Here is a 22,338-nt window from a genome sequence, read left to right on the forward strand (position 1 = left end):
TACTACGTACTAAGGAACTATCACAGAGTAATGATTCATTTAGATGTTTATTTGTCGGAAAATGTGCCTTGATGGTTTGCCTAGCACGTGGCTGAATTTTTTTTTTCTGAAATGCCGTATATTAGAATGGCCATTTTTCCGCGAGTGCCCCTTTTTATTTGTTTTGTATTTTTTTGCTTAGTCATGTTACCGTAAGGAATTGGCAAGTAGTGTCGCAAAACTTATAATTTTATAGTGTTGGAAAGTGTTTCTAGATGATCTGGCTACCCATGCCTATCTTTTTTTTTTAGCCAGATATGGCGTATATATAAGTATGTGTTCGATTTTCCTGTGATTGCCATTTTTTCGTTTTTTCCCATTTCTTTCAAAATTACTACGTACTAAGGAACTATCACAGAGTAATGATTCATTTATATGTTTATTTGTCGGAAAATGTGCCTTGATGGTTTGCCTAGCACGTGGCTGAAATTTTTTTTTTTTCTGAAATGCCGTATATTAGAATGGCCATTTTTCCGCGAGTGCCCCTTTTTATTTGTTTTGCATTTTTTTGCTTAGTCATGTTACCGTAAGGAATTGGCAAGTAGTGTCGCAAAACTTATAATTTTATAGTGTTGGAAAGTGTTTCTAGATGATCTGGCTACCCATGCCTATCTTTTTTTTTAGCCAGATATGGCATATATATAGGTATGTGTTCGATTTTCCTGTGATTGCCATTTTTTCGTTTTTTCCCCATTTCTTTCAAAATTACTACGTACTAAGGAACTATCACAGAGTAATGATTCATTTAGATGTTTATTTGTCGGAAAATGTGCCTTGATGGTTTGCCTAGCACGTGGCTGAATTTTTTTTTTTCTGAAATGCCGTATATTAGAATGTTAGCCATTTTTCCGCAAGTGCCCCTTTTTATTTGTTTTGCATTTTTTTGCTTAGTCATGTTACCGTAAGGAATTGGTAAGTAGTGTCGCAAAACTTATATTTTTATAGTGTTGGAAAGTGTTTCTAGATGATCTGGCTACCCATGCCTATTTTTTTTTAGCCAGATATGGCGTATATATTGGTATGTGTTCGATTTTCCGGTGATTGCCATTTTTTCGTTTTTTCCCATTTCTTTCAAAATTACTACGTACTAAGGAACTATCACAGAGCAATGATTCCTCTAGATGTTTATTTGTCGGAAAATTTTGTTTACTTCTTTTTTGATTGAATATCATCAAATTTTTTTAGCTAAAATATTATATTGTTTCACATTTTTGTTTTTTTTTTCGATTTTATTTCCCTTCAAAAAAATTTTTTTGGGTCAGAATTTTAATTTTATAGTCGTAAAATAATCGACAATTATCCAGCAACCCACCATACAATTTTTATGCATATCTAATAATAATTAGATTAGTAAATAACACCTTGAAATTGACATACCCTTCCTACATTTCAAGTGGCAGATTAGGGAGTCTGAGTCAGTGTGGTTGGCGGCCATTTTGTGGACATATCCGAAGCGTAAGTTGCCCTATCTATATATATTCTTGTTCCCTATAGAATTTGTGATATTTTGGTATATTTTTACCTGCATAAATATCATATTATATATTAAATATATGTATTTTTTTATGAAATTTCTAAGTACTCAAAAAATTACCTTTAGATATGGCCCCTGATATAAATGTAATTTACAAAATAATGAAGATTTTTTTACATATTTCTATTTTAGGATAACATATGTTTATTCCCTAAAAAAAATTAGCCACTTCCTATTTCATTTGGGTACCCAAAAAAATTCATGAAATTTGGACAAATTTTTTTGGCCAAAAAAAGTTACCCTTTTTTTCTCATTTCAGATCTTCACCTCCATGGGTCTGACTTCATCCAAAATACATCAAGATGTGTCCTAAACATTCAAGAATCAATTCCTAAAAGGATTTGTGTATATATGTATAAACTTTTTTTTTATGAATTTTTATGTCAGGTCTTTTTTTTTCTACTTAATTTTTTAAAATATTTATAATAAATAGTTTTTCTGCAGATGAGTAGTATTTATCTTTACAGTTGTTTTAAGCATTCATTGAAGTTTTTTTGGGCAAAAGAAAAAAAGAGGTTACTGCAAAAACTGATTTTTCAAGAATTTTTTTTGGCGTCGGGGTCGTTCGCGTCCGAGTATACCCTTAAAGGGGTGTCCGAGGAGCGTACCTATCCAGGGTTAATCATTAGTAGTACATTAGTTTAAAACATTAAAAATATATTGCTCAGACCTTATTATCCGTGATAATAAAAGAAATAGTTTAGCTTACTTCGTAAATTTTCCTAAGTTCCGTTAGATCTGAACCATGCCACGCGAAGCTCCTCGCCAGTTCACAGTTTGCTCTTTCTTGGTAGTAGTAGTAGTAGTCGCAGTAATAACTGGTTTACTTACCATCATCGGCTCCCCAAGGTTAATGCGATTTATTTTGGTTACGCAAGTATAACCTACGCAAGTATGGCCTTGCTTATTTCATAGTTTATTTACTCATTAAATTCTTTCGTTTTCCACTTATTCTACTATATTAAACATAACAGTCATTACGATAAAAACATCATTTATTCATATTTATCTTTTAAATTTCTTTTTTTCTCGCACACACCGAGTATTTCTGTTTTGATAGGCCTACACTACAAAGAGATTTAAATTGGGCCAATCGCATGCAAACTCTCGGCCAGGTCACGCCTTTGTCCCCAAATAAACCAATTAAAACTAACCCCCGGATGTTTTGATTGGCCGACACCTTCCTACCTACCTGCCGACCCCACCAAGAGATTTAAATTGGGCTACTTGTACCTTCTTTCCTACGCAAGTATGGCCTTGCTTATTTCATAGTTTATTTACTCATTAAATTCTTTCGTTTTCCTCTTATTCTACGATATTAAACATAACAGTCATTACGATAAAAACATTTATTCATATTTAGCTTTTAAATTTCTTTTTTTCTCGCACGCGCCAAGTGTTTCTGTTTTAACAGGCCTACACTACCAAGAGATTTAAATTGGGCCAATCGCATGCAAATTCTCGGCCAGGTCACGCCTTTGTCCACAAAATAAACCAATTAAAACTGACCCCCGGATGTTTTGATTGGCCGACATCTTCCTACCTACCTGCCGACCCCACCAAGAGATTTAAATTGGGCTACTTGTACCTTCTTTCCTACAGTGACCTCGTTACCGGAACGACGTATTTTTTAGAAGTGTGTGTACAATGGCCGCCGTCGAAATCACGTGTAACGGTACAGAAGTAGAAGAAAACTCCTGGGCATTTTTTCACGAACATTGGTTAAATACACCCAACACTTTGGAGTATTTGCGAGCTCATGGCGTTTTACCTATTTCTGTTTAGTGCAAATATTGCAATTTGCCATGTGCTTTACTCCAAGAATCAAATAGGTTTTATTGTGGTCATTATGTGCGTGTTCAAAAAAAGAAAAGAAAACAGTGTCCTTACAGTGTTAGCATCTTCAAGGGTACTTTTCTCGAAAATGCACGCGTGCCAGCATGGAAAATTGTCCTGTTTGCGAGCCATTTCGTCCAAAAAAGCTGGGACCATGCTACAGTAATTCACACTTTGCATTTTTCTACCAGGACAAGTGTCGATTGGCGTAGTTTTTGTTCCGAATTTACGCTAAACTGGTTGTATAACCAGGAACCTATTGGTGGTCCCGATAATATCGTGAAAATAGATGAAACATTTTTTGTGAAATGAAAATACCATCGTGGTAAACAATTGAGCCAGGTCTGGCTATTTGGTGGGATTGAGCGTGTATCAAAGAAAAAATGTATAATTCCCCTTCATAAAGAAGGACAAGATCGTAGTGCTGAAACTTTAATACAGTAATTGGAGCCTTTGTATATCAGCGGTCAGTTCCTCACACGTTCAATAGAAAATGGAAATCAACTAACCTAATAATACATACAGGTGGCCGCTATCATACATACACCCCCAGTAATTAATAAAGGCCTAGCCTTCTGAAAGAAGTTATTTACCATCTCCTAATTTTATGTAAAATTCCATATTCCTTTCGTCATGATGAACCTGCAAAGCTCCAACTTCTGTCGATGACATCCTTGTACCAAGATTACGTTTTGCATGTTGAGAAAGAGACCTAAGGGCATAACGACCACTCATGATGATGGGCTGATAAAGTATCTCAACCGTGGGCTGATGTGAATAGACAGTCCGAATTCTAACTCATTGAACAGCTGACAGTCCTGATAACAACAGCTGAGTTATGTAAACAATAGTAATCGTAGTAAGGCTCAGATGTTGCCTATGTAACTGCTCTCCATAATTTTGTTGTTTTTATTTTGGGGTGAAAAGGTACGATAGGTTACTTTTTAACAACCTCTATTTTCTATGTGAGCGTCTACTGATAGCAGCAATGGTTTTATATAAGTTATGTAAAGTGTAAATACCAAATAATTTACTTACCTAAAGACAAACCATGGCCGGGATGTCAATAATCATTAGGATAGAAGTATGTAAAAACACCCAAGAAAGCTAGTTAGAACTTTAGGTTACCACTTCAAAGTTTGACATTTTAGGCTGTATCTACAAACAAATTTCACTTACCTGCTTTATTCAATGTACTATTTACTTTACATTCATTGCTGTGTGATAAGTGAGAACACAGACAAACTGATCAAATCAACATATTTTCGAATTCGCAATTCCTCATCCCCCATTGACGTTTCATCAACTTTCGTTACTGTCTAATGAACGAAATTTACGAAAATTATGTCCATGCTGTCAAATAGTCTCCTGGTGGATTCATTGCTAGCAAATTTAATATCAATCTTAGATTTTTAATGAATAGTTGACAAAATTTTAGCCACAATACATAAAAATGAACCCAGTTATTCCATGATGATACATTTTATGAATAAAGATTTAAAAGTGTTACAGAATAATATACTTTGCACTCAAAATTATCAACAAAATTTAAAATCAAGTTATTTGTTCCAACATGAATACAAACTTGTTCCTTTAATAGAAGTATGACTTTGGCAAAGCTGGAATAGAACCGACTGGCAATGAGAGACTATCTATCTGCGAGCAAAGTGAGCCACAGCAGAGCAAAGAGGATTTGAGTGGTGGCTATTCCTAGTGCTGGTGGGCAGAGCATATAAAAGATTTTTGGTTGCAGCCTGCTGGAGATGCTATTTATACTTTTCATGAGTAGTCTACCACTCTACCTGGTGGATGGAGGGTTGGCTCCGTCTTCTTGTCAGGTAGAATAATAACCTTCACTTTAACTTTATCCGTTATTTAAAACACAGTGCCATACTGTTTTAATCATTTACTTTAATTTCATATTGAATGGATGTACTTAACGTAAATTAATGAAAGAAGCAAAGGAAAAGCAGTGTTTGCTGATAACTATAATTGTTTTCTGAGCTACCTGCCATTATCTAACATACCTGTTCCTGTCAGACAGCATATCTTTTGCTGTTCATCCCTTAAGTGTGTGACTTTACGAAGACGATGACAACGTAAACCCATGAAAGCTGGTTCTCCTTAGACATTACCTGTGTTCCATCACAGCAAGAGTTCTGTTGCCGCCTAAGATGAAGGGGGAGGGTGGTGCCTTTCTGCTATCCCTTAGTGTTTTCCTGTCCACAAAAAGTCGCTAAAGATGTATCACCTGGATGTGTTGCTGTGGTCTCTTTCGACCTTCATGAGTCTGTAGGAGATGAACTTCAAGTTCTTCTTTCTCATCTTCGATAGTTTTCAGCATAACTTCAAGGAGAACAGGGTACCATAAAAATCCAAATCAATCAATCAATCAATCTAGGAGAGTAACAAGTAAAAGACGTCATCAAAGAAGTCCAGGGAGACCGATCGATAGGCATCGCGTGTATATGACTCCTACCACTTCTCTCCCCACGGGGGAAACAGTGGGTAGGGAGACGTACCCACTCAGAGAAGATGACCCTAGTATGTTATTGCCTCATTTGTGAGGTGAGATACTATGTATTCGGAACAATACCTTCCCCGAATAGACATATCAGTACTCAGTACAGGTCTGCTACCTGTTATCTGCTTTTTATAAGAATGAGCAAACATACATAATAGGAATGAAGAGCTCTTTCCTTCTTTCCCCTTCCTGTACGATCTACTGATCTCAGAGCTTTTCCTCACTGGGAAATAGTATCAGAAATCACTGCGATCGCTACCTGTGCACCTTCTCATTCCGAAACAGACATGAGCCAAATACTATTCATCCAGATAGAAGAATCAGCATTTCATTTTCCCTCTGGTCCCAAGCCCATTCCACTATCCTGGAAGATATCAGTGAAGCATGATAAATGTGCACTCACTCATTTTCTCCAATTACTTTACTAGTTCCTGTATTATCTTCCTCACTGATTTCTGAGCCTTCAGATATGACGCCTACTGCCCTGAAGAGAAGGACTAAGTCACCAAAGTACAGGACGACTGACCTGGTAGAATCTCATATGACACTGATCAATTGCTCTGCATGGTTTTGTTGGAAGAGCAGTGTTGTGCCAAAATCCAACCCTCACTGGGAAGCTGGGAAGGTGTGTTTGTACGAGGTACAGAAGCTCACAATTCTGCTACTGGTGCCAAGTCTCATGCGAGACCATGCACAGGTCAGGAAGTTGACATCCACCCTCGCCCTTTGCCTACCATGGTTAGTTTTGGTGACACCAATATTAAAAAAAAAAAAAACTGTCCCAGTACGTACCAGGAACGTATTATTCACTTGGCAAGACGATACTAGCATGTTCTTGCCTCATTAATATCAGGAAGGCTTCCTTCCCCATGAATACATTTTGGTATGCAGTACAGGTGTTCACAAGCCTGTTACCTGTACGAGACCAAGGTCACACACCCTTATGTAGGATAAAAGGCGCTGCTCACATCTCCTTCCCTCTTCAGAGAGCTCCAGAGATGACAACCCAGCAAAAAGAGAGTGGTGGAGCACTCAATCAATGATCAGTGCCATTGTGGTGACTTTAGCAAACTGTTTCATCCCAGCTAACCACTCTCAACATGACAGTTCTACATGAGAATGTTCTCCAAGATATCTATCCTCGACACGCACAAGCATGATCACTACGCACACGCTCACTAAGTAGACAATCTTCACTCTACTAATCTCCACACACTTCTTTCCATAATGCCACCAATCTCAATATGCTCCACAACTGTTTGAGCAGTCATTAATTGATCAGTATTTAAGCACTTTTCAGACACTATGCGATTGAACACCTCACGGTATTACCTGAGCCTGTTCTTAAGTCACCATCAGGTGACAGAACTTCTGGAATCTGCTTTGTTCCATCTTTTCTAGTTTATGATACCAGTGGAAGAGGAGCCTATGATATTCTCAGTAGCTGCACTGGCTGTGAGATCTTACCAGCATGAGGGCTGAGGTTTCTTTATAGTCTCTCCCTTTGTGTTTTGTCTTCACGGGAATGTTAGGATAGAGTTCTTTCCTAACATGGCAGGTCTCCTCAAGCTTGTTCTCCACAAGATAAGAAGCTATACAATCGAAAACTGACCGATAGGCAATCATGTGATCGGGTCCCGCAATCAGAACTTACGCTCATTCTTCAAGTGAACATTATTTGCGAGTCGCAAAGGAACTTGAACATCTGTCACCTGTTACCTGTTTCTTCACAGCACTCCCAATCCAAAGATCTTTAAATGTTCCTGACCTTTTCAATGCTCGAGAGCTTTTGAAGTGCCAAGATTGTTCCACAACTTAGATCTTCCCATATGCAGAGACTAGTCCAGTACATGAGATCTTCCTACACTCCGAGATTTTCCCAGATGCCAAGATCTCTCAACTCGTTTTCCTAATATGGACTGGAACAGGTGATTTCTCAGATCAGACCTCAGCACTTGTACAAGCACCGAGATGCCACATTGTGTTTGCACGGATCTCGGCAAGGATCTTCCCCAATCAAAGGCAGGCTGCTATGCCCTGTGTGGTACCAGACTTTTCTGTTTGTTCTACAAAGGGTAAGAGACTTAATGTCCCTTAGCATGGGAGCCAGAAGCAGTTCAGTCATCAAGCTAGACCAGTCAACATTCGTTCATCACCTCTCCCTCTACAGGAGATCACCCTGTTCTGTTTGCTGGCGAATGTCCTAAGGGTAGGCAGGATTCTTCAAAGGACTTCAAGAGAATCATCAATCCTATGGACCCCACCCCTATGTTGGTTCATTGTAGAGATCTTTACAACTTAGTTCATAATTATCAAGGTCTTTGCACTCATTTTTTAGTGCACTGACCTCCAAAGGTAACCTCAACACCTACCAGGGGAAGGACTGTACCAATCCATCAGCACTTTGGGACTTCTCAAAGATATAACCAGCCCTTATAGTGCTGTTGGTGGTTTTCCCTCACAGATTTTTGTGAGGATCAAGTCATATTTCTCCAAACTGAGTAACCCTTTACACTCCAACCAATTAAGTAGATCCTGCACAGCACTCTCTTAACAATAGAGGTTTGAAGTTCTAAAGGAGATGGACCTTCTCTACTATCCATTGATTTAGCAATTGCATCACTGACAACAGAGACCCAATGGAAGACTCCAGCAAGAGGGCAGGGGAACATTGTTGCCTGATCTGAAGTAAGCTATCATGGAAGCCACTTCAGGACCAACCTAAACAGCTTCCTATCTCCGACCACTGGGTGCATACAGTTGGTATCTTTGCCTTGACTTTAAATGACACTTCAGCCAGTAAACCTTTTAGTTCAGAAGGAGCATGGAGGGAGAATACTACAATCGAGATACTACCGCTAGAGAGTTATGGGGTCTTTGACTGACCAGATAGTACTACATTGGATCCTTCTCTCTGGTTACGGTTCATATTCCCTTTGCCTACACATACACCGAATAGTCTGGCCTATTCTTTACATATTCTCCTCTGTCCTCATACATCTAACAATACTGAGATTACCAAACAATTCTTCTCTCAAGGTTTTAACTACTGCACTGTAATTGTTCAGTGCCCACATTCCTCTTGGTAAGGGCAGGAGAGACTCTTTAGCTATGGTAAACAGCTCTTCTAGGAGAAGTGCACTCCAAAATCAAACCATTGTTCTCTATTCTTGAGTAGTGCCATAGCCTCTGTACCATGGCCTTCCACTGTCTTGGGTTAGAGTTCTCTTGCTTGAGGGTACACTCGGGCACACTAATCTATCCAATTTTTCTTCCTCCTGTTTTGTTAAAGTTTTATAGTTTATATAGGAAATATTTATTTTAATGTTATTGTTCTTAAAATTTTCTATTTTTCCTTGTTTCCTTTCCTCACTGACCTATTTTCCCTGTTGGAGCCCGTGGGCTTATAGCATTCTGCTTTTCCAACTAGGGTTGTAGCATAGCAAATAATAATAATAATAATAATAATAATAATAATAATAATAATAATAATAATAACACACTCAACTCCTCCTAAGGAAAAGTTGACTGGGCCTACGAACCGAGAATCTTACCCTTCCTTGACTCTGCTCGAGATGAAGACAACACGTATTGTGTGGTCTGCTATCAGGAAAAAGAAATTTTCACTCTGTAAACTTAATGGGTACACTCATCTAGATACACATCCTTCCGCCTGACAAGAAGTACCTCCACCTCGTCCTCAGGGCTTTATTTACCACTTCAAAGCTCACTTATGCTAGTGTCTACCTGTATGAGATTTGGCTCTTGGGATTTCTTGATGATCGACTTTCCTTTCAATCTCCAGGTGGTAATGCTCCAGGACTGACACAGTTGGCTTTTCTTTTGCCACGATTTTAGAATCATGTTCAATCTGTAAGCATAGTCCCATGGCATTGCAGATGATAGAGGATCAGAGTATGCTGATAACACATTGAACACATCAACAAATGTAGGGAGGTGGCACAGCAGCTCTCAAACGACCAAGAACTTCTAGTTCGATGATGTTAATATTGTCTAAGACTTTGCCCATCACTGGAGAACTCTTTCTACATGGGCTCCAGGGTTATTAGGAGTATCACCTGGTTTCAATGGAACAAGAAACAGGGGTTGACCAGGTTTAGTGACTGATTGACGAGACCCTCTATGGAGAATTTCACTAGAATCTCACCTTCAGGGATCCTGCTCTTCCTAGGCATATGCAAGAATGGCTAGGCTATACCTGGGGAGCCAGAACACCTAGGGGACGTGGTCCACAGGAACAAACACCTCCTACCTATCAATCTACTGGAAGTCCAAGCAATGCTAACAGGATTGTCTACTTCCTAACAGGATCTGACAGGACACCTAGTCATACTGAAGAGAAGAAATACTACACCACCATAACTTGCGTCTAAAAGCAAAGGGGTATTGTTTTACAGACTCTTCGTGATTGAGCAAGTAGGTATGCACCTGGGCAGCCAACACGATAAAGCTGCCAGTAATTCATTCAATCATCAGGGGCATGGAGCATGACCAGTAGGGTTCCAACATATTTACGCAGTGGAAAGACCTCTTGCTCTTCGGGAATCACCATCAAAGGATCTCTTCTCCTCCTGGTTGATCTAACACTTCGAGTATAGGCTACTACTCCCCAGTTTTAGAACTTCCTCCAATAGACTGCTCTCCAATCAAAAGGAATATAAGCAGTGTTTGGGACACCTTCCAACTCACCAGTTACTTCTGGATATCTCAGTCTTTCTGCCTGCTCATTTAGTTTACTAATTATTCAACGGTCTGTTGATAACATCAATCTCAGGATTACATTTCCAAGTATTGCATCACATGGCTCTGCCTCACTTCTGTCCTCCATTTTTATAAGGATTCTAATTATTCATGCCATTAATCTAGGATCATTTAAAATCTGACAACATCTCCCTACTTACAAATTTCATCATATGATTCATTAACCTTTCCCTTTGAATTTACTTCCGTAAGAGTCAACTTTTTAATCTCCCTGAAATTCCCTTACTCCTCCTCAACCCTGCAGGGGTTTTTGCTGCGCATCTTTTTCTTTCTCATTCCCTTCTTGAATCTCCTTACCACTATCTTCTATGCCTACATATGATCTATTTTATCTAACAAAATAGCCTAAGGCAACCTCCACTTTTCCTTTACTAAAGCTTTTACCTCTCCAATCACCATTTACTATTTCTGTTTCCTCTTCCTACCCTCTAATGCCCAAAGACGTAACATTATCATGGAATATTGATAACTCTTCATCTATTCTCTCTTCAATTACTTTAATCCTATCCAATGCTATGTGCTCTTTACACTTTCTTCTTGATTATATTTGCAGCACAATTTTTACATAGAACGCGCTCACACGCACACACATACGGGTGTGTGTAAATATATACATATATATATATATATATATATATATATATATATATATATATATATATATATATATACACAATATTATGCAGATTATAATCAACATAACACCCTTCTTAACACTGTTGAGACAAAGCTGCAGACAATTAATTAACAAGAACCATATATATACTCATACAATAATACATACAGGTATTCGCACAAAAACACACACACATACTGTATATATATATATATATATATATATATATATATATATATATATATATATATATATATATATATGAATATAAATATATTGTATATATATATATATACATATGTATGTGTATAAGGGTGTAGCTTGGCTAGCAATATATATATATATATATATATATATATATATATATATATATATATATATATATATATATATATATATATTTTACTAGCCAAGCTACAACCTTGGCGGGAAAAGCAAACTGATACAAGCCCAAGGGCTCCAACAAAGGAAGCAGCCCAGTAAGAAAAGGAAATAAGGAAATAGTAAGTACCATTACACACATATACATACACATATATGTGGGTGCGTGTTTGGCAAAATTAGGTTTAATAAATGGAATTTAACTCGTTCTAAGATAAATCCAATTAACTTGCCAAAATTACATTGTTTATCATTTTAACCGAAGCACAAAATCTTCGAAAAATAATTTTTATCTATTAATTATCATTGAACATCTTTCAATACTCGGTATTTATCATAAAAATCTGAATATACTACAGATTAGCGTACTTAAATAAATTCCTTATACGGCTGTTATTGAAAAGTCGATGGTCCACTTCAAGTGCTAAAGGACATCTTGACAAATTATTATTATCATTAATTGCTAAGCTACAACCCTAATTAGTAAAGCAGGATCCTTTAAGCCTAGGGGCCCCCAATAGGGAAAATTGCCCAGTGAGGTAGGAAACAAGAAAAACTAAAATATTTTAAGAACAGTAACAACATTAAAATGAATATCTTCTACATAAACTATAAAAACTTTAACAAAACAAGAAGAGAAATTAGATAGAATAGTGTGCCCGAGTGTACCCTCAAACAAGAGAACTCTAACCCAAAACAGCTGAAGACTATGGTACAGAGGCTATAGCACTACCCAAGACTAGAGAACAATGGTTTGATTTTGGAGTGTCCTTTTAAAAGAACTGCTTACCATAACTAAAGAGTCTCTTCTACCCTTACCAAGAGGAAAGTGGTCACTGAACAATTACAGTGCAGTAGTTAACCCCTTGGGTGAAGAAGAATTGTTTGGTAATCTTAGTGTTGTCAGGTGTATGAAGACAGAATAGAATCTGTAAAGAATAGGCCAGACCATTTGTGTATGTGTAGGCAAAGGGAAAGTGAACCGTAACAAGAGAGAAGGATCCAATGTAATACTGTCTGGCTAGTCAAAGGACCCCATAACTCTCTAGCGGTAGTATTTCAACGGGTGGCTGGTGCCCTGGCCAACCTACTACCTACAACCTACTATGATTCAACATGAATACCAAAATGTATATGGATTAGAAAGGAATGTTTACCTTTTAATGTTTTTTTTTACTTATGTATTCAGATATTTTCATTTATTCTTGTTCGCAACTTGATATGGATACATTATCATCACCAAGTCAATCCTTCTCTTCTTATTCATCTTTCTGCTTTAAGAACTCTAATGTCAACTTTTATTATCATAATCTAATCTAGTAAGAAATGAATCATTACTTACGGGGCAAACAATCGAATGATACCAGGCGTTGTCTTATACGAGGATATTTTTTTAAATAGCAGCAATAACGGTTCATTCCCGGGTTTATCACAATGCTCATGTGTTGCCAATACAAGAGATCTCACTTGTAGAGTAATGAGTTCTTGGTTTATGGATGAGTACCCGAATGGAAATTAAGATGATGTCTCGACATATTCTCCTGGACATTAGTAACTTTGTCACACATGTGCAAACTCTCTCTCTCTCTCTCTCTCTCTCTCTCTCTCTCTCTCTCTCTCTCTCTCTCTCTCTCTCTACATAAGTTAAGAATTCTCAAAGACGAGGCTTATCAGGTTTCATGCACCTTTTCTAGAGTCAAGTCTGTCATATATTAGAAGACGAAATTCTTAGACACGAACCCCCACCAAGACCAGAAGTCACAGAATCTCCAATTCTGGACTTAAGACTCTTTCATGCATAGAAACAAACCCAAAATAAACATCGAGTCATCTAATAGAGCAGATTTAGCTGTGATTTAAAGCAGGGGGACATAGGTGTGGAAATGAGCTGAATCTAAAGCAAAGTATGATCTCGGCTATTTGAAGGACAAGTGCGACCGGAAAGAATAGCTCGGTCGTGGCGATGCATCCTATTGGGATGACAGAGATCCTTCTTCAAAATTAATGACAAGTGGTTTACGAAGTGAAAGACTGAGTCAAGGGCAACGAATTCCTCGAATTTTGACCTTAGAGAATAGTTCATAAGACAGTGACATAAAATCAGGATGAGTGTTAAAGATTATTACTATCGTTATTACTATCTAAGCACAAACCCTAGCTGTAAAAGCTCAAGTAGTAAGCCCAAGGACCCCGACGGGGAAAATAGCCCAGTGAGGAAAGGAAATACAGAAATGAGTTAGAATAGTGTGCCTGAGTGTACCCTCAATCAAGAGAACTCTAACCAAGACAGTGCAATACTATGGTACAGAGGCTATGGTACTACTCAAGGCTAGAGAACAATGGTTTGATTTTGGAGTGTCCTTCTCCTAGAAGAGCTGCTTATCAGAGCTAAAGAGTCTCTCCAAGTGGAAAATTGCAATGAAGTTGTTAACCCATTCAGTGAAAAATAATTTTGCGGGTATCTTAGTATCTTAACGTGTATGATGTAAGAGGAGAAAGTGTAAAGAATGAACTAGACTATTCGGTGAATGTGTAGGAAAAGGAAAAATGAACCGTAAGCAGAGAGGGATCCAATGTAATACTATCTGGCCCGTCAAACGGCAAAGTAACTCTAGCTGTAGTATCTCAAAGGGTGGCTAGTGCCTTGGCCAACCTACTACCTACCTACTACCAGTCAAGAATCCATAAGAATTTTTCTTATCACAGTATATCTCAGACCAAACTTTCAAAATCGTGCTTAACAGATGGAGTTTGGGAGACAAAACATCAAACATAGACGTGCTAACAATCACATCTCCAATAAACGCACACATCTAATGAATCTGGCGCACACAGTACATACATACATGTATACACAGAGACTGTGACTATCCATAATTTTCGGTGACAGTAGCATTACCTCACAGCATTAGAATACCAGTCGTTCTGTGACTGTGTTACGATCGAGAGGTGTTTACACGAGTTATGTTTTGGTAGAAAAATGTTTTACATAAATACACTTTATAGCTAAAACTGTAAGGCAACGCATCTGAGACATTACTTGCCAAGGCAATAGGAGAAGAGAAACACAACATAAGTAAAACGAAAAGATAGAAGGAGAAATTACGATTATCTACCATTAAATCTCATCTCTCACTACATACGACTGGGAAAAAATATTGAAGGATAAAAATATAAAAAAAAGAGTTATTAACGGTTGCGCTTTCAGTGTTGCTTCTCTCCGAGAGAGAGAGAGAGAGAGAGAGAGAGAGAGAGAGAGAGAGAGAGAGGATTATTGTCAGGTAAGAACACAATCAATATTTGTTTTAGATTTAGACTTTAAACAATTGGCATAGCTCTTTATACTTGATAAAATAAACTCTCTCTTAAAAGGCAGAAAGTTTCATATATTTTTCATTTTAAATAACAAGTAAAAAAAAAAATATTTTGTTTCATGATTTCGTCGTATAAAGTTCTAAATTTCATAAATTCAAGCAAAAAAAAAAAAGAAAAAAAAGTTTACTATTTTCCTAGAAATGTTTTAGCATTTTATATTCCCTTTGATTTGAGACTCCCCTAAATCTAGAGGAACGAAAACTGAAAACCTTGTTAATTACGGAACAATTAATCTTTACCTTAATGCTTACAGATGGTACTGATATCCTAATTACACCATTACTACTTTTAGCTTTAAATATTTTGGATACAGTCCCGTCGACTTAACTTCTAATTCTTCTTTCCAGCCGTTATATCTACATTAAGGGTTCGGCTGCCTGATGCGGCCTCTCCGATACCTTATATTAAAGGCATCCTCTTCCACCAATCCTCTTCTATTCCATATCCTCCACCTTATCTCGCCCTCTATTCTTTGCTTCCCTCTCGATCTTCTCCCCCAACTAGTTTCCTTCCAAACTCTCTTCACTCCCTCTCCACCATTCATCCTCAATAAGTGGCCCCACCATTTCAGTCGTAATACACTTAACACCTCAGTAATCTTTACTATGCCTGCCAACCAAACTATTTCAGTCGTGGCACTTCTCAACTCTGTAATCTTTACTACGCCTGCCATTCTTCTTATACCATCATTTCCAATCTTTCAATCAGTGATATTCCCATATCCAATCTTTCAATTCTTCTTCACAGCATTGTAATTGTTCAGTGGCCAGTTTCCTCTTGCTAAGTGTAGAAAAGACTCTTCAGCTATGGTAAGCAGCTCTTCTAGGAGAAGGACGCTCCAAAATTAAACCATTATTCTCTAGTCTTGGATAGTGCCATAGCCTCTGTACCATCGTCTTCCACTGTCTTGGATTAGAGTTCTCTTGTTTGACGGTACACTCGGGCACACTATTCTGTCTTATTTCTCTTCCTCTTGTTTTGTTATAATGTTTATAGTTTATATGGGGTATCTTTATTTTAATGTTGTTACTCTTCTTTAAATATCTTATTTTTCCTTGTTTCCTTTCCTCATTGGGCTATTTTCCCTGTTGGAGCCCCTAGGTTTATAGCATCTTTTTTTGCCAACTAGGATTGCAGCTTAATAAGTAAGTAATAATAAAAATGATATTCTCATATTCGATCTCAATATCCTCATTTCATTTCTCTCAAGCTTTGCTTCCTCTTTTCGTCTTACGAGCTCACGTTTCCGATCCATTCATTAACACAGGTCTTGCTACGGTGATACTTATCTTAGATTTTAGCTCAATTGGAATTTCTCTGTCCCATACCACTCCCACTACACACCACTTCCTCCAGGCTGCTTTTATCTTAACTTCAGCCTCACATCCTTTCCCTGCCTTATAGTAGATCCCAAGTATTTACATTGCTCCACCTTTTTTACAACTGAGCCTCTACTTTCATGCATGGATATCCTGTCCCTACTTTCCTTACTGCTCATCATAGCTTCCGTCTTATCCATATTTACTCTCAAACCCTCCCTCTCCAAGGTCTCTCGCTATTGTACAACCCTTCACTGTAAATCTTCCTCATTTTCAGCGGTAATCATCTGTACATAGAAACTCCCACAACTCTTCATTTCTAACCTTTTCATATAACACATCCCTGACCACCACAAGTATAATGTGCTTAATACTGACCCCTCGTGTAATCCAACACCAACTTCAAAAGTTTCAGTTTCTCCAACAGCTGTATTTACTTTTGTCCTTATTATTTTGTACATCATCTCTACTATTCTAACCAACTTTTCTGGGATTTTCTTCTTCCTCCAGCACCAAAACTTTACTTCTCTCGGTATTATATCATAAGCCTTCTCTAGATCTGCCAAAGCGCAGAAGAGCTTCTGGTTTCCATCTAGACTCTTTTCGCATAGCTGCCTTATTATAAAGAAGGCATCCACAGTCCCTTTCCCCCTCATGAATCCATACTGCTGTTTCCCAACCTTAATAATCTCTCATGTAGTACCTTCTCAAAAATTTTCAAACCACGCTCTGTTAGTTTAATTTCCATGAAGTTATCACATTCCATGTCATCACCTTCCTGCTTAAATATACATGCTATTACATTCTCGTCCCAGTCCTTAGGCATTATTTCTTCCTCCCATATTACTCATAATGAAACCACTATCCTTTTTCCCAATCTGTTGATAGTATCTTAACCATTTCAGTTTTAAACTCTGATGGACCTGGTGCTTTACAATTTTTCATTTTACTCACTGCCTGCTTCACTTCTGTATTCCGTGTCTCCATCACTGGCCCTTCCACCGTTTGTGTTTCTCTCAGCTCCTCTGTCTCATTTTCAGTATTCAATAGTTGTTCAAAATGTACTCTCTATCTCCTCTTAATGTTTTCATTACAATGCAATATATTTTAATATCTACCCTTAATAAGTCGCAATTGCCCAAATTCTATCTTTGCCTTTTCCTAAAGTTTGAAATCTTATAGGTATCTTTTTATCCTTCCTTTGTTCCTAGCCTTACATTCGCTTAACTGCTCTTCCAACAGCTATACCTACTTTCTTCCTTAAATCTTTTTACTTTTCTGTGTATCATTCCTCTGCACCCTGTGCATGCCTTGCTTTCCAGTCCTGAAATTCTTTGGACTCTGTCCAACCACAACTTTTCTCATTTCGATACACCATATCAGTTGGTTCTTCCCACTAATTCCTCCTTTTCCCCTACACATATTTCTTTCATACCCACCAGATATTATCCATTCTGTTACACTATCCACCCTCTAAGTTCAACCTTTCCAGTCGTCTATTTCTCACAATCTTCCTAAATTGCCTACCCTTTTCTCCTTTAAGGTCCCAACACCTTAATTCAAAATTTACCCTTTCTCTTCTTTCGTTTTCCACCTCTCATTTTCAAAATGTATCATTGCCAGTCTATGTTGTTTAACACATGCTCCCCGCAAAACCACTTTACAGTTCATCAGCTTGTTTTTGTCAACTCCTTTAACTAGGATGTAATCTATTTAGCTTTCCACTCTTCCCCTTTCATAATAGAAGAAGAAGAAGAAGAAGAAGAAGAAGAAGAAGAAGAAGAAGAAGAAGAAGAAGAAGATATGTGTAAGGATGCAGAGGAAATCATTGATATAACTTATGATGCCATCCAACAACATACTTATGAAGAAATAAATTATCAGGTGGAAACAAATAATAGACCCAAGAGACTCTACCCCGACCTACATACTTTTAGGGAAGAGCAAGAACAAGAAGAAAACGAAAAGAAAGATATAGTCTGTAATAGGCAGAAAAGAGGGAATTGCAGATTTGGCGAAAGATGCTACTACAAGCATCCAAAGATATGCCATAATTATGAAATATATGGTAAATGTGCGTATTTAGACGGATATGGAGACGAATGCAGAGATCTCCATCCAAAAATATGCAAAACCCTAAAAGAAGGAAAAGGATGCAGTTTCAACAAAAAATGTCGATATATGCATCCTGCAACTATGAATGAGAGTAAGAAAACTCAGCAAACTGAAAAGAAAAACAAAAATGAAACAAAAAAAGAAACAAAAAAGCAGGCCGCGTATATACCGCACTATGCACCAAAAACGGCCTTTCAACCCAAATCTGCACAAATAGAGCCCAACTACAAAGAATGCATCTATAATGCCAGGGGTTGGTGCAGATATGGGGATAATTGCAGGTTTACACATAAAAATAAATATGAAGGCAAAAGAACAAATATAATAGAAAAGTTGGATTTTTTAATGGCAGAATTCCGAGAAATGAAGAAAAGAACATCATATCAGAACAGGAAGGAAGCATGGGAGAATCCATATTATTACCAATATTAAATAATGGGGATGAAACACAAACCATAATAGTGATGAATGCACAGGGTTTAGTCACGAGTAACTCTAAAAGGAAAATAGAGTTCCTAGAACTAACCCAAATTGAAAAAATAGATATATTAAATATAAGTGAAACATGGTATTCCCAAGAGACTGGCAGTGATGACCAGATAAAGGGTTTCCAAACTTATAGATCAGACAGAAAAAATAGGAATCAAGGGGGAACCGCAATATATGGAAGAGACATAAATCAAGGAAAAGTCTGTGAAAAATACAGCAACACAGAATGTGAATTGATTGCGGTAGAATTTGAATTTGAAAAACTAGTGAATATTGTAGTCTACAGACCCCCAAATACTAAGGAGTTTGACATAATAATAGAAAAAATAGATGATATATGTAGAAACCATAAAGACTGGAATATACTCCTATCCGGAGATTTTAACTTTCCTTTCGTGGATTGGAAAGAACGTATAGAAGAAAGTGGTTGTATGTATACATATAAAAAAGAGAGTAATAGTAGCGCAGAAGATAAGAGGCAATTTGAAAAGCTTCAAGATATGCTATTAGAACATAATATGCAACAAATAAACCACATTCCAACAAGAAAGGAAAATGTCCTAGATCTAGTATTTGTGAATGAGGTGAATTATGTTAAAGAAATGATAGTGTATAACACGGGAATTTCAGACCACAATGTCATAAAATTGATAGTTCATTCCAAAGCAAGTGATCGCAGAATTAATAAAAGCACAAAACTTTGGGAAGGATATGGAAAATATAATTTTTACAGTAAGAATATAAAATGGTCAGAAATAAATGAAGAACTGAATAAATGGAAAAATGTATTTGTAAGTGATAATATACAGGTAAATACGGACATACTGTACAAAATACTGGAGAAAATTGTTGAAAAATATGTACCGAAAAAAAACAATAAACAAAAGACGTGCATACCAAGAGACAGAAGGATCTTATTTCAGAAAATTAGAAAGTGGAAGAAAAATCTTGCAAAAGAAAAAAATGTGTGGAAAATGAGGGAAATAAAATGTAAGATAGAAAATTCAGAACAAAAGATTATACAGTCGAAAGAAAATGAAAAAAGGGACTTAGAAGAAAGGACACTTCAAAATATAAAAAGAAACCCCAAAGTACTTTACTCCTATGCAAAAAAGATGAATAAAGGGAGAATAGAAATAGGCCCTCTAAGAATTGAAGGACGGCTAACGAATGAAAAAAAGGAAATATGCAACATATTAGCAGAAAAATATAAGAGTGAGTTCACGCCAAGAATTGCGAATGAGAATAATGAAACAGAAATGAGAGAAGAAAATGTTGAATATCTAACGGATATAGATATCAGTGAAGCAGATATTGTCAAGGCTATAAACGAAATTAAAAATGGATCGGCAGCCGGACCAGATGGAGTTCCAGCGATTTTGTTAAAAAAACCTGCAAACACTATCGCAAAGCTGCTTGCAATACTGCTAAGACAAAGTGTAGATATGAGCGAGATATATGTTAAACATAAATTAGCTTATATAACCCCTATCTTCAAAAGTGGATCAAGACTAGAGGCAAGCAATTATAGACCTGTTAGTATAACATCACATATTATGAAAGTGTATGAGAGGGTAATAAAAAAGAAAATAATGAACCATTTGGTCAAAAATAATTTGTTTAATATGGGTCAACACGGTTTCGTGCCTGGAAAAAGTACACAGACCCAACTGATAGCACACTATGAAAACATATACAAAAATATGATAAATGAAAAAGACACAGATGTGATCTATCTAGATTTTGCAAAAGGCTTTGACAAGGTAGACCATAACATATTGGAGAAAAAAATGAGAAAGCATAATATTGTGGGAAAGATAGGAAAATGGGTAAAAGAATTCCTGCAAAACAGAAAACAGATAGTGGTTGCAAATGACGAGAAATCAGATGAAGCTCAGGTAATATCGGGTGTGCCACAAGGTACGGTATTAGCTGCACTGCTGTTTGTTATTATGATCTCAGACATAGACTGTGATGTTGAAAACTCTGTAGTGAGAAGTTTCGCCGATGACACAAGAATAAGTAGAGAAATTACTTGTGATGAAGATAGGAACTCACTACAAAGAGATCTAAACAAAATATATGAATGGGCGGAGATAAATAGGATGGTATTTAACTCCGATAAATTCGAATCAATAAATTATGGAAACAGAGAAGGAATGGTGTATGCATACAAGGGACCTAATAATGAGACAATCACAAACAAGGAAGCAATTAAAGACCTTGGTGTAATGTTAAATAGGAATATGTTATGCAACGACCAAATAGCAACACTGTTGGCTAAATGTAAAGCAAAAATGGGAATGTTATTCAGACACTTTAAAACAAGAAAAGCTGAACACATGATTATGCTTTACAAAACTTATGTACGTAGTACACTCGAGTACTGCAATGTGATATGGTACCCACACTACCAAAAGGATATTGCGCAAATAGAGAGTGTACAAAGGTCCTATACTGCTAGAATAGAAGAAGTTAAGGACCTTGACTACTGGGAAAGACTGTAATTTTTAAAACTATACAGTCTAGAAAGGAGAAGAGAACGCTACATGATAATACAAGCATGGAAGCAAATAGAAGTAATTACTGAAAACATCATGGAGCTTAAAATATCAGAAAGAGCAAGCCGAGGTAGATTAATAGTGCCAAAAAATATTCCAGGTAAACTAAGAAAGGCGCACAGGACATTAATCCACTACGCACCAGCATCGATAATGCAGCGACTATCTAATGTGCTGCCAGCTCATCTAAGAAACATATCAGGAGTGAGCGTAGATGTGTTTAAGAATAAGCTCGATAAATACCTAAGATGCATCCCAGACCATCCAAGACTGGAAGATGCAAAATACACTGGAAGATGCATTAGCAACTCTCTGGTGGATATACGAGGTGCCTCACACTGAGGGACCTGGGGGAACCCAAACAAAAAATAAGGCAATAAGGTAAGGTAAGTTCTCAGGTGCTTATCCAACTTCTGAGACCAGGTGTTCATACATGCCAATTCAAAACCCTGAGCCATCTCTAATATATACTCCCTAGCTTCATTTCTAATTCCAAAGCCATGGACTCCATGTACCTCCTCATATCCTTCCCTTCTCTTCCCCATTTTGACATTCATGGTTGCTCCTTTGATTAGCTTCTCCACTTTCACTGTCCAAATAGCTGCCTCAAACTAGCATCTAAATAATTCTTTTTCTTGTTCTTGGCAACCCATTTGAGGGGCATATGCTGAAATTATATTTACTATCTGATTCCCTATTAACATTGGAATCTTTAAAACCCTATCATTTATTCTCTTCTACCACTTTTTCCTTTCAGTTATTAACTA

At 37.2% G+C, this 22,338-nt stretch overlaps 3 protein-coding genes across 3 annotated transcripts in view; 1 reads left to right on the forward strand and 2 right to left on the reverse strand.

Moving 5' to 3' along the window:
* LOC137656895 (protein NATD1-like) overlaps positions 1-4,250 on the reverse strand; it is a 49,854-nt gene extending 45,604 nt beyond the window's left edge. The window contains exon 1 of the mRNA XM_068391279.1: positions 4,003-4,250. Coding sequence (XP_068247380.1) covers positions 4,003-4,144 — 142 coding nt within the window. The 5' untranslated portion in view covers positions 4,145-4,250. The remainder of the gene's footprint in view (positions 1-4,002) is intronic.
* RpL13A (ribosomal protein L13A) overlaps positions 1-22,338 on the reverse strand; it is a 141,651-nt gene that overhangs the window by 74,921 nt on the left and 44,392 nt on the right. The window lies entirely within an intron of this gene.
* Positions 14,935-22,338, forward strand: part of LOC137644846 (organic cation transporter protein-like) — a 32,348-nt gene continuing 24,944 nt past the window's right edge. Inside the window, exon 1 of the mRNA XM_068377742.1 lies at positions 14,935-14,993. The gene's annotated coding sequence lies outside the window, so the exon portion shown is untranslated. The remainder of the gene's footprint in view (positions 14,994-22,338) is intronic.

This window comes from Palaemon carinicauda, chromosome 1 (genome assembly GCF_036898095.1).
Source record: "Palaemon carinicauda isolate YSFRI2023 chromosome 1, ASM3689809v2, whole genome shotgun sequence".
NCBI classification, from domain to species: domain Eukaryota; kingdom Metazoa; phylum Arthropoda; class Malacostraca; order Decapoda; family Palaemonidae; genus Palaemon; species Palaemon carinicauda.